Source organism: Mycothermus thermophilus (genome assembly GCF_041956435.1).
Source record: "Mycothermus thermophilus strain CBS 625.91 unplaced genomic scaffold VTJ04scaffold_1, whole genome shotgun sequence".
In the NCBI taxonomy this organism is placed as follows: domain Eukaryota; kingdom Fungi; phylum Ascomycota; class Sordariomycetes; order Sordariales; family Chaetomiaceae; genus Mycothermus; species Mycothermus thermophilus.
In genome coordinates this window covers 4,224,805-4,237,013 of record NW_027191427.1, presented here as the reverse complement: position 1 = coordinate 4,237,013, position 12,209 = coordinate 4,224,805, and the positions used below count along the sequence as shown (strand labels likewise).

Below are 12,209 nucleotides of genomic sequence, written 5' to 3'. Positions count from 1 at the left end.
GTAATCTCTAAGGCGACTTTACCTCAACTCAATACCGAGTCTGTTGCAGACTCGGCGTTTTCGTAAAGGATTATAGGAAGGGGAAGAATGATGTAAACAAGCAGTTGGCTCTCTTGCGGTTGAGAATGAAATGAAATTGAAATGAAATGAAATGAAATGAAATGGAAATCGCAGCAAGCAGGAAAAATGGACCCACTAACTGAAACCAGGGTTTGGGGTTTGGATGTAGCACCTCGAGTTTGAAGAAGCAACCATAGAGACAACCGTTGAGCTTGGTCCAGACATAACGTAGGAAGAAGTCTATTTTTCCGTCATAAGTAATACGGAAAATCCCGGAAACCTGCAAATAATATGAGGATCAGATGTGGCTAAATCCTTATTGCAGTAATGTCTGGGAAGCGGGCTTTTGTTGTTCTGAGAGTTGCTAGTAAACATGGAAACATGGCTTGTCCAAAGTTCCTCACTATTATATACGACTCGGCGTTCCTCTCCAGTGTCCTTGGTCATTCGGATATCACGACTCTGCCCATTACTCCAACCTAAATACGAGGGTACTTCCAACGATTCTAGGTCTTTCCCGAGCTCTATCCCCCGATGTCTACCACTCCAACATCATCCCCATCAATCGTCGTCGCTATCGCTGTGGTCAGACGGCAACTCCTGGATCCTCCCCTCCCGCACGGCTTGAGCCACAGGATTCTCCACGTTCATAACACCAGTCGACTTGAGCCTGTTCCCATACGTCAGCACCATCTCCTAATCACTTATAAACCATGATACACTCCCCAAAAAGGTTACTTACCGTTCAAACAAAACAAACAACCTCTCCGCCTCCCTCTCCTTCTCCTCGTCCGTCATCTTGGGCAGCTCCGGGAACTTCTCCTCGTCCAAGAACTGTCCCGTGATGGGGTTGACCGGCCGGCTGGGGCCGTACGTGGTCGACGCCTCTCCCTCGGCGGCCTTGCGCGCAGCGTCCTCGGGCATGCCGATGCCCTTCTCGAACAAGAACCCGGACGCGTAGCCGTAGCCCACATTCTCGACAAACCGGCCCGCGTCGTTGTCCGAGAGGTCAAAGTAGAGGCTGGCCACGGCGTTGCGGAACTGTGGCGCCAGGGGGTTGGTCCAGTTGCGCAACAGCCGCGAGGGGAGGGTCTCGGCCTTGCCGAGGACCAGCTTGCGGTCCTCGTCCGTGGGGAGGAGCTTGGAGAGGACGGAGGCGCGGACGTCGGTTTTGGGATCGGGGGCGGCGGCCTTCTTCTCGTCGTTCGTGTCGGGTTTTTTGCCGTCCTTGGTGCTGCTGGATGGCGGGGAGTTCTTGTAGAGCACGGCCAGGGCGCAGACGAGCGGGCTGACGGACTGGTCGAGGTCGCCGTCTTTGTAGGTCTTCATGGAGAGGTCGAGGAGGTGGATGAGGTGGTTCATGATGCGGGGTGGTTCGGCGGTAGGGAAGAGGGCGGACTGGGCGGATGGGCCTGTGAGGTCGAGGTTCAGGAGAGTGTTGATGAGCAGGCTGAAGGGAGAATCCAGCGGGGATTTGGCGGGAGCAGGCGGGTGATTGACAAGGATGGATGCAATGTGTGGGAGAGCGTCGTCGAAAGACTTGAGGTGAGACTTGGCGAAGTTGGTGACGTTGAAGACCAGCTTGAGCGTCTCGGCCAGGGCCATGGCCACCATCGGGTCGGCGGGGCCGTTGGTCTTTGGAGGCGCAGCCAACCTCTCGGCATGCCTTTTCAGGTTTTGGATGATGGAAGCAGCCAGGCCGTGTTCGTCGATGAGCTTGGGAAGATCCACGGTGGTTCCGTACGTGGTCAGGAGCAGGAGTCTGGAGCAGAGAAACTCATCGTCGGCGTTCTCGCTCTTCAGTTTCTTGCATGCCTTGAACTCGCATCCGAGGTCGACAAATATTTGCCTAGTCTCGGCCTTGAGGAACAAGGCATTGCAGAGAACTCGCAGGGCGTGCCTCGAAGTGTTGTCTGATGAGCTCTCAAAGGCGAACTTGGTGAGAGTCTCGATGCCCTGCTAGTGTGTCAGAGATATACTACTGGTGATGTGTGGAAAAGGGAGAGCATGCCTCTTTTGTAAAGATTGGGTCTGCAAAACTGGGATCACGGCCGTGAATCTTGAGCTCCTCAAGAGCAGCATCGCGTTCTGTATAGATTCAGTGACTGTCTCCCATGGGGTCCCTCGGCAATGACTAACCTTGGGGAGTAAGAGAGTTGTCTTGGAGATCCTTATTCAACTTGTCAAAAAGGGCCTTCACGGCGTCGAGCTTGGCTGTCGAGGAGATCAGCTATGTTTGTCCATCATGATGGTGAAGGGTAAGGAGAACAGACGCTGCCCTCTGAGCATGCCCATCAAGGCGGTTGGGGGGATCTGGGCCATGGTGGCAGACTGTGATTATGGATTAAATCCTTGGAATGCAATATGTATGGTGCTTAGAGATCCGGAAAGTTTGAGATGTGTCTTGATTCTTGAGAGATTCAGGGGAAGATGGTGTGTGTGGTCAGGTTCATGGAAGATGCCCGGATGGAGAGAGATAGGGAGTACAGCCAACCCCACCATCCGTCAAGGTGCGACATGCCCTGCCGTCTCGGAATGCAGTGGGGCTGACAGAACCTCATGCAGAAGAACACAAGACCTTCGCAGAACACGGCAGATTCCCGTCCAAAAAGTCGACCCTGCCACTCTCCCAAACCACTTCTTGGATCGAGAGCATCTTATATGAGCCTGCAGTTTCGTGGACATGATGCAGACGTCGTGTAACTACCTGACCTGAAAGCGGGGTCATAGTCCAGGTCGAGCCGGAAGTTACTTATAAAGTCTTTTTCCGTCACCTCACGTCATTCATCAATAACTCTCACAACTTGTTCCGTGTAAGCCTTTGAAATTCATCAGACATCTCAACATCACATCTTTCTTTTCTAGGGAGTGGAAGTTTTCCCACCAGAGTTTCCAGGTTGATACATGCTGGGCTGCTTGGGACCTGTTCCTGCCTTCTGTCACCTTCGGCTGACCAAATCGGGAGGCAGGGACCAGGGTTACCTAAGGTGAAAGCGGGAGGCTGAAGTGTGGGGCCTATGTGGAGCCGGCGCGGAACGAGGCCCTTTCAGCAAAGTGCAAAGCGGTTGCAACGCGGTGCAGACGCGCTCCGCCGTTACGCGACCGCGTCAAAAAAGGACCCCAATTAATTGCCTGGCCATCCCGGCACATCGTAGCTTGCATCCATCATCGTCATCCCTCTTCATCACGACGCTTGCTGGTCTATCGTGGCATCACATCCTGTGAACCACGACGGCCTAGCCTCTCCCCGACTCTCTCTCTTTTCCTGTCTTTGGCGTTGTCGTCTGGTGTTTGCGGTGCCATCTTGGGTTTCGGTTCCCCCTTTCATCTGATTTTCTCATCTTGTCTTTTTTCATCTCCCAAGAGCTTCGAGATATCAACTTCGATGCACCGCAGCTCGACCATCACGCCCGAGACGCATTAATTGGCTGCAGGACGCAGCACGCCTGTGTCTTCTCTCCCTCTCGGACACCCGTCGACGCAGCAGCATGTCATCTCCGGTCGTGCTGTCGTGTCTCTTGAGCTCCCTCCCCGAGAGACCGCCTACACCGCCCCGGGAAGCCCAACATGACGGCGCATCCGCCATCCGACCTCCCCTGGCCTGCATCGACGCCGGTTTGAACGTCCATACTCCTCCCGGTTTCCAATCCCCCGCCTCCGACGCTGCCACATCGACATCCCGTCGTCAAAAGAAGGTTGGCTTTTCGGCCAAGGCAGAGTACAAAGAGCCCCCAGTCTACTCCGATCACCCCACCCCTGTCTCTCTGCCCCGGAGCGCATCCAAGCCCATCAAGTCCATCCTCAAGAACGCCCTTCCCTCGCCGAACGTCCTAGGTCCGGTGTCTGGCGACAGCGAGCCTCCCGTCAATTTGGCCACCATGTTGGAGTCCACCCTTCAACAGCTGGCCGGCGGGGACCGCGCCTCCAAGCTCGATGCCTATCTCATGATGACACGGGCCTGGAAGGCTTCCAACAACCTTCCAGATCGTGTCGCCCTCCAGGAGAAGATGACCCTCTTTACGCAGTTCATGCAGCGAGATATCTTGGCCAAGACGCCTGAAGGCAACATCGACAGCTCTTTGGTCAACAGCGCACTCAACCTGCTCAACACTTTCCTTCACTTTCCAGCCATCGCGTCGACCATCTCCAACGACTTTGCCGTCTTCATCATTGAGCACTGCATCCGTTGTTTCGGGGACGCATCCACGCCCAAGGACACAGCTCGCCGCCTCATGCAGGTCATCTCACTACAGAACTTTTCCGCCAAGGTGATGACGTCGGACCGGGTGGGCCGATTAGTCTCGTCGCTCCGCAGCATCGAGGAGCACATCACGGGCAAGAGCATCGTCTTGTCAAGGGTCTTGATCTACCGCAAGCTCGTCCAGCAATCCAAGCAGCTTATGATCTTACACTCAGACTGGCTTCTCGATCTGTTTACCGATATGCTCAGCAGCATCAAGGATATCCGGTCTGCCGCGATTGCCCTGGGCTTTGAGGCCGCCTTCACCATCGGCCATGAGAGGCAGCTCTCTCGCAAGGTCATGGAGATTCTTAACCTCGAGCACGAGGAGCGCCGCTACATTCAATACTACGAGGAGACGCTCACGGCCATGTCCAAGGACAAGCATGAGTCGGCTGTCGTACCCCAGATCTGGAGTGTTGTTACTCTCCTCCTTCGCATCCGCCTCGACAAGTGGGAGCACGCCAGGCCTTGGCTCCAAATCATCCAGAACTGCTTCAACAGCACCGACTTCCCCACCAAGGTTGCTGCCAACCAGGCTTGGGGCCGACTGGTGTATCTCATGCATGTTGAGGAGCAGGCATCGCCCAAGAACCTGGCCACCCTGTCGGCTCCTCTCATTAGCCAGCTTAGGCGGAAAGGTTCCGGGAAGACGTCGGAGGAGTTGCGGCGCGCCGTCCTGGGCGGGATTTGCAATCTCTTCTACTACGCCTTCCGGCCCAACGCGCCCACGACTCTCCTCGACACGTACTGGGATACCAGCGTTCAACCCGTCTTTACGAAGCTGCTGGACCCGGCCGCCGAGGCTGCCGAAGACAACCTCCGCCAGGCGAGCGCCATCTTGGCAGGCCTCTTTGACTGCACAACCCCTCGGACATGGAAGGTCGACCGGATCGTGGACACCGCGTTCGTGAAACCGGAAGAGCTGCCGGCCGTCGACTCGAAATGGGTCAGGCGCAATCCGAACCGGATCTTCGCCGTGGTTGAGCCGATTCTCTCACAGGAGTATGTCTCCCTGGCTAGGCCCGACAGCGCGGCTCGTCGCCTCTGGCAGTCCCTGGTCTCGAGTGTTGCCTCAGCTGCAGCCAAAGAGATCAAGGTCTCACGGGACACGGCGCTCTTTGTCACCGAAGCTCTGGGTCTCCTGGACAAGATCTGGAAACGGGGGTTGGCGGGTGACGGGAAAGATGCCCAAGGCAGCGTGGTCGAGTTCCTTCTCGCGACAAGGGCTTACGTTGAGGCCATGATCAACTCGCTCGGCCTGCTCCCATTCACAGAGAAGACCGGCAAGCACCAACCGCTGACGAAGGCTCCCCTGTCGGTCCTCTTTTCCATTTTGTCGAGTCTTCCACCCGGCATCCCAGATGACAAGGATTTTGCGGACTTCTTTGCTTCCGTCTTCGCCCCTTTCTTCGCCTCCAAGGGCCCCAAGGCGAAGATGGATCTAGCACAGGAACTCATGTCGACCGTCCCGATGGAAATTTCACGACCCTACGGAATGTGGCTTTTGGTTGCCGAGAACATCTCTGCCTGGCTCGAACCTGACCAGCATAGTCACCGCTCGACGAGCACCACCGGCGAGACCCCGATTGGCCACGACTACCGCGACATCGTCAAGGTACTCGAGCGCGGAATCAAGTCGACGCCGAACCTGCCATCCAAGCACTGGGAGTCGCTTTTCTATGCGACCTTTGAACGCGTGCGTGAGGAGACTGGAGACGCCGGGGTGGCCATCGCCATTCTCGAGCCCCTGGCCAAGATCCTTTCCGACATGTTCTCGACGACCGGAGCTGTGGAGTCATCGGCGACTTGCGTCAAGTACGTGACGGAGCTTGTCTCGGTTGCGACGCAGCCGCGCGACCGTCAAGCTGTTGATGCTGCTCGGAAGCGGCTTTGGGGCACCAGCCTCGCCGGCTCCCGTTCGGCTTCCTTCGACACGTTCGACAACCTCTACAAGACCATCAACGAGGTCCTCAAATATCTCTACGCCCCCTCGGATTCCATCGACTCCGACTCGGCAGTCCAGTTGTTCAAGGAAATTGGCGGCTTCTTTGACCGGTGCAATCGCCAGCTGTTCCTTCGGGCCATGGTCTCTCTCCAGGACGGGCTTTTGGCTTGGTTCCGGGACGAAAATCGGCTGATCGGCGGCCAGACGCCCTCCGTCCTTGCAGCGGTAAGTCTAGTCATGTCATGTTCTTTTCACTCACCTTATGCTAACTCACGCAGATGAAACTGGTCTGGGACAAGCTGTCCAATCTGATTTCCGACATGGAGAAGCCCGAACAGCACCTCCAGAGTCTTGAACGCTTCTTCTGCGCCTCGCTCTCTTCGTGCCATCGGAGCATCGTCAACTCGGCCATTTCCCTGTGGAACAGGCTGTTTGCCCATGCCGAGCACCTGGAGTACCCCGAAGAACTCAAGACTTGTTTGGTGCAACTGCAGCTCCATGCCGACATTATCCTACCAGGCCTGGAGACATCCAGTGTTAAGTATGCTGGACAGCAGTTGTCGTTCGTGGACTCCTTTGAGGACATCAGCCTTCCGATGCTGCCTTCCACCCTGTCCAGCAGTCGGAGAGCAACCCCTACGCCCGGTCCGAGGCCTACAAGCGGACATGCCGAGAAGTCATCGCTCTCGACCAACCAACGAACACGTCCTCGGCATGACGACACGCAAATACAGTTTGCACCCATCGAGCCGCCCGAGCCGAGCAGCCCGCTCGAGTCACAAGTCTTGACGGAGCATCAGAAGGAGGTTCGCGATCGCCAACGCGAGAATGCCGTTCTCTTCCCCGAGATTCGCTCCAGCCCCGGCGGTAAAGGAAGGAACGCAGGCGCCCGAACCCGTCAAGCCGCGACGCCAGAACGCCAGAGCAGGTATGCCGATTACATCTCGTCGACGCCAACTCCTCGTCGCGGCCAGTTCACCGTCATGGCGGAGGAGAATGATCTGACCGACCCTCCCTCATCGCCCCCTGAGGTCCGAGGCAATCCGCTGGCGGCCGAGATAAGGTCCAGGTCTGCGAGCCACAGCCTCCTTGATGATTGGCAGTTCTCGTCGTCGCCGGTCTCGGGCTCGCCGAACCCCGGCCGGCAGCAGGCCGTTGTGCCCGACCCGACGAGTCGGCGCGGCTGGTCTACCGTTGTGTCGTTGCCCCAAGTCAACGACGAGGCCGAGGTTCCGAGCAGTCCGGTGAACGCGGTGGAGAAGGTGGTGTCGGAAGTTCCTGCTCTGGACGAGGTGGTGGAGGATAGCATGCTGCTTGACCCTGTCCAGGAGGCCCAGGCTCCGGTTGTCGAAGAGCCGCAGCCCCCTCAGCAGCCTGCCAAATCTGCAGCTCCGGCCCCGACCACTCCGCGTCGCTCGGCGCGGATCTCTCAGAAACAGGCACAGGAGACCCCGACTCCGAAATCCGACGGCGACGAATACGTGGATGCCCCGACGAGCCCCATGCCGCGGACTCCTACCAGGACGAAAGCGGCGGCGACAACAGCAGCCACCGATGCTCAACCTACCACCACTACTACTACCACCCACGGCATCATCCCAACCAACAGCATGACCCAATACGACGAAGGCATCGATGACTCAGGCCTCCTGCAGCTGGTGGCGGAACTGGACTCGGGCAAACCCGACAACGCCGAGCACCGCCAGGTGACTGCGTCGGCGTCGCCTGAGAAACGGGATCCCTCGCCCGCGGCGGACTGCATTGTGGTGGTCGAGAGCCCGGAGAAGGGAAAGCCGAAGCGTGTGCTTCCGGCGCGCAGGACCAGGGCTAGCGCGGCGGCTGAGGCTGCGGCTGCGGCTGCAGCGGCTGCGGCTACTTCATCGCCGGTGAAGGCTACGGCTGCTGCTGCCGCTACCGCAGCGGAAGAAGCTGAAGAAGAGACGACGACACCCGCAGCTCCGAGCTCCCAGAGGAAGACGAGGGGTGGTGGGCGTCAGAAGCGCAAGAGACCCGCCTCGTCTTCCTCCAAGGCGCAGGAGTCCAGTCCGAAGCGCCGGCGGCGCGATGCCGGGGAGACCAGCAGCCAAGAGCTGGCGTCGTCTCAGGAGGAAGCCGGCAGTGGAGTTATTGTTGAGGTTGGCGCGTCGACCGAGATGGATGTGCTGCCGGCTGTGCGGGAAGAGAAGACGAATGAGCCGCAGGAGGAGGAACGCATCCCCAGCTCATCGACCGAGTTGGTCTCTCAAGAGGAGGAAAGGGTTGCTGCTCCTGCCAAGGCCGAGGAGGAGGGGGATGCTGCTGCTGGCGGAGATGTCGTTGTCGCAATGGAGGTGGAAGAGAATGACGACGACGTGCAGTCGCAGATTGCGCTCGAGTTCCGCCAACAGCAGTGGTTGGTGGTGGACGCTTCGGTGACGGTGGGACAGGAGGACGCTGCGCCCGCGCCCGCACCTCCGCAATCCATGGAGGAGCCGGAAGATTCGATGGCTGTGGACATGCCACCCCCCGTGGCCGCCGATGTCGTCGGCGTCGTCGAGGAGGAGAAGAAGGAGCCGCAACAGCAACAACAACCCGCTCCCACGGCAGCGACAGCAGATGTCGAGATGCCAGCAGTCGAGGAACCGACGACCGAGGAGGTACCCGAGGCCACCCAGGCGCAGAAAATCATGGACCTCTTCCGCAGCGGACTCGAGCAGCTCCGGTCGGCGCGACTGTCGAGGGAGGAGGTGTTCCAGATCGAGGACGTGTTTATGGATATGCGGAGGGAGTTGATTGAAGCGGAAAGGCGGGGAAGGATGATGGCGCCCGAGAGTTGAGTTGGTCTTACCTGAGTTGGTGTACTATGACTGGTTTTTTGTCTGAGTGAGTGTTTTGAGTGGGTTTGGGCATTCGGCCATTCATTGCTCATTGCATAGTCATTTGTCTTGTTTTCATTATTGGCGGCGTTTGTATGGCTTGGTTCGGTTGGTTGGGTTGGGGGAAAAGGATGGGTTATTGGTAGAAGACACAATACTATTCATAATGGGTTCGGAAGGGAGGAGTTTGGAGTTTTGGTTTGTTGTCTTTTACATGACACAAGCACAGCACAGCACAGCACAGGCAAAGCAAAGCATTCATCGGTTCATAGGCATGAGAGACTTGGTCAATAGAATGACATGGACTTGGACTCAATGCTAGGGAATGAGCCGACAGCCTACACAAGCCATGTCAATTCGATGTTGGACTTGGGTGTATGTAAAACCAGGTCTTGAGTTCCATTGGTATACTTGAGGCTTGCTCAGCCTGAAATAGACGATGACACACAGTTCACCTCAGTCAGGCAAGTAAAATTATATACTCGGTAGATCTTATAGGCCAGAGCTTGGTTTAGTGGGGGGACCTGCGCCACATGTTTCAGGTCATGCACGTCGAGGAAGGCTTGGAATGTTCGATGCGTTGCGATGGAAGCTTGACCCCGCAAGCTCGGGTCACCTCCTGACCTGAAACCTCAAGTGCTCAGCTTGGTTGATCTTGAGCCTCTTACTACACCAACCACACAAAGGCAATAGATGTGACAGCTTGATGATGTCCTTGGACTGAGTGCCCTAGCTACCAGACTTCTTGATTTTGGTCCAGGAAGAGTTGACCTCAGGTAGTTCCCGGTTGGTTGGTGTTTCGAGGGCACCACAGGTTGCATGGAAGTGGGCGGGCCGGTGAAGGTTGGATCAAACTGGGTTTGACGATCTTCTTTTCGAGTTTGCTGCTTCAGGTGGTTCAAGTGGTTCAGGTGGCTGGTCGATAGTTGATTGAGCTTGGGATGCCTTCAGAGCATTGTATAGGGTGATGTCTCGTTGCCCCTTTTCCAAGAGCTAGATCCTAGACTGGACCTCTAGTTTAAAGGAAGAGCTCCAAGCCCCTCCCTCCCCGCCGAGTTGGAGGTGAAAGTGAAACCCAGCTGCTTGACCTACCCCGCAGTGCCCAAGCATCTGCTAACGTCTTAACATCTCTTTCCCCCCTCCTCCTTCGACCCCGACACTTAAAACCACTGCTAAGCACACAGGCGATTTACCTAACCGGCTCTCCGGTCTCACGATTGCAACCTCAACATTCGACGTCAACCCTTTTTAATCCCAATCTCTTTGGGAATCAGACGACTCTTTGTGTGTCAACACCTCTCAACCTCCACCAGCCCCGCCAACTCTCCAACCCATCAACTACTCTCCCACCTACTTCTCTTCCCCAACAACTTCCCGTCCAACCTCTACCTCTACCACTACCACCTCTTCTTCCTTCCTCCTCTTCCAACACCCCCGAGAATCCCAAACCAAACCAAACCCCCAAAATGGTCGAACGCCCCAACAAACCCAAGGGCCTGGGCGTCGCCACGCCCGGTCTCCCGCCGCAAGCCATCGTCACCTTCTCGGACGACAACTCGCGCGTGCGCGCCGAGCTGCCGACGGGCGAGTCGGTCGAGGTGCTGCTGCACGGCGCGACCGTCATCAGCTGGAAGGACGCGGCGGGCGACGAGAAGCTGTGGCTGAGCTCGGCGGCCAAGCTGGACGGCTCGAAAGCCGTGCGGGGAGGCATCCCCCTCGTGTTCCCCGTCTTCGGCACGGCCCCGGACCACGAGCAGACCAAGCAGCTCCCGCAGCACGGCTTCGCGCGCACCTCGCGCTGGGAGTTCCTGGGCAAGTCGACGTCCGAGTCGGGGCTGGCCTCGGGCGGGGCCAACGTGAAGCTGGATTTTGGGCTCTCGTCGGCCGCTGCGGGACTGGACCCCCTGGCGCGCGAGCGCTGGCCGTTTGCGTTTAATCTTATCTACAGCGTCACCTTGACGCGGGATAGCCTGGCCACGGGCTTGGTCGTGACCAACGACGGCGAGAAGCCGTTTGATTGCCAGGTCTTGTTCCATACGTATCTGCGCGTTGATGTACGTTACAAGCCATACATATCCCCGACTCTGAACCAACAGAAACAAACAACAACGATAATGGTACTAACTTCTCAACCAGGACATCTCCACCGTCACAATCACCGGCCTCTCCTCCACCCCCTACCTCGACAAACTCCTTCCCGCAGGCACCACTTCCACCCCACACCCCGACCCTTTGACCATCGCGGGCGAAACCGACCGCGTCTACACTCCGTCCTCGCCCTCAGCCGAGGTCGTCGTCTCGGACGCCGAGGGCCCCAAGTTCCGCGTGACCCGCGACAACCTGACGGACGTGGTGGTGTGGAACCCGTGGATCGAGAAAGCCAAGGGCATGGGCGATTTCGAGCCCAAGGACGGCTACAAGCAGATGCTCTGCATCGAACCGGGCAGCGTGTCCGGGTGGACGACGCTGGAGCAGGGGGATGCGTTTGAGGGGCAGCAGGTGATTACGCTTTTGTGACGGGGTGGTCAGGGTGGTGGTGAGAGGAAGAAGGAGATAGGGGGAGGAGGAGGAGGGGTGAGGAGTGTTTTGTGAAGGGAAGGCGGGGAGAAGCAGTTCGGCGACAGAAAGAGAGACCTGATGGTTGAGAGCTGTGACTAGAGGGGATCGACTGGGTTGGTTGGCAGAGAGACTCACAGATGATATGGAGCACGGAGTTGTTGGGGGTTCATCCATCCATCCATCCAATTCAGGTATGTCATGCGATGGCATGTATGTGACGAAGGAATCAACGGGATGAGAAAGAGGAGAGCAAGAAAGGGCAGGAAGAGTTAATTAAGTCATATAGAGTTGGGGTCGACAGGAGCAAACTCAATTGACACAACTCATGACACATAGCAGCAAGGCCGATAGTTAGAGCCGGACCGGTTCTGAGGAATATCTAGATTCATTCAAAAACCACAAACCAACAACAACTTTCTAGTAGCAATACTTTAGTCTAACCGCAGCCAGTGTGGCTGCTTTTCGAGATTTTGTCTATGCTATACAACATGTGAAAGGAATTCAACCGTCCGTCTGACCTAAGCACCCAAAAACCCATTATCCGCAT

At 57.1% G+C, this 12,209-nt stretch overlaps 3 protein-coding genes across 3 annotated transcripts; 2 read left to right on the top strand and 1 right to left on the bottom strand.

The window, feature by feature from the left end:
* Positions 1–621: 621 nt before the first annotated feature.
* VTJ04DRAFT_1582 (uncharacterized protein) lies at positions 622–2,382 on the bottom strand (the record flags this gene model as incomplete). Its single annotated transcript, XM_069359285.1, has 5 exons — positions 622–730; positions 803–2,016; positions 2,072–2,148; positions 2,200–2,274; positions 2,334–2,382. The coding sequence occupies 5 exons, from the start codon at positions 2,380–2,382 to the stop codon at positions 622–624; spliced, it is 1,524 nt and encodes a 507-aa protein (XP_069224190.1).
* Positions 2,383–3,548: 1,166 nt separating this feature from the next.
* Positions 3,549–9,064, top strand: VTJ04DRAFT_1581 (uncharacterized protein; the record flags this gene model as incomplete). The annotated part of the gene is made up of 2 exons (XM_069359284.1): positions 3,549–6,473; positions 6,527–9,064. The coding sequence occupies 2 exons, from the start codon at positions 3,549–3,551 to the stop codon at positions 9,062–9,064; spliced, it is 5,463 nt and encodes a 1,820-aa protein (XP_069224189.1).
* Positions 9,065–10,569: 1,505 nt separating this feature from the next.
* On the top strand, positions 10,570–11,620 carry VTJ04DRAFT_1580 (uncharacterized protein; the record flags this gene model as incomplete). Its single annotated transcript, XM_069359283.1, has 2 exons — positions 10,570–11,157; positions 11,240–11,620. 2 exons carry the CDS (start codon positions 10,570–10,572, stop codon positions 11,618–11,620), a joined length of 969 nt encoding a protein of 322 aa, XP_069224188.1.
* Positions 11,621–12,209: the final 589 nt, after the last annotated feature.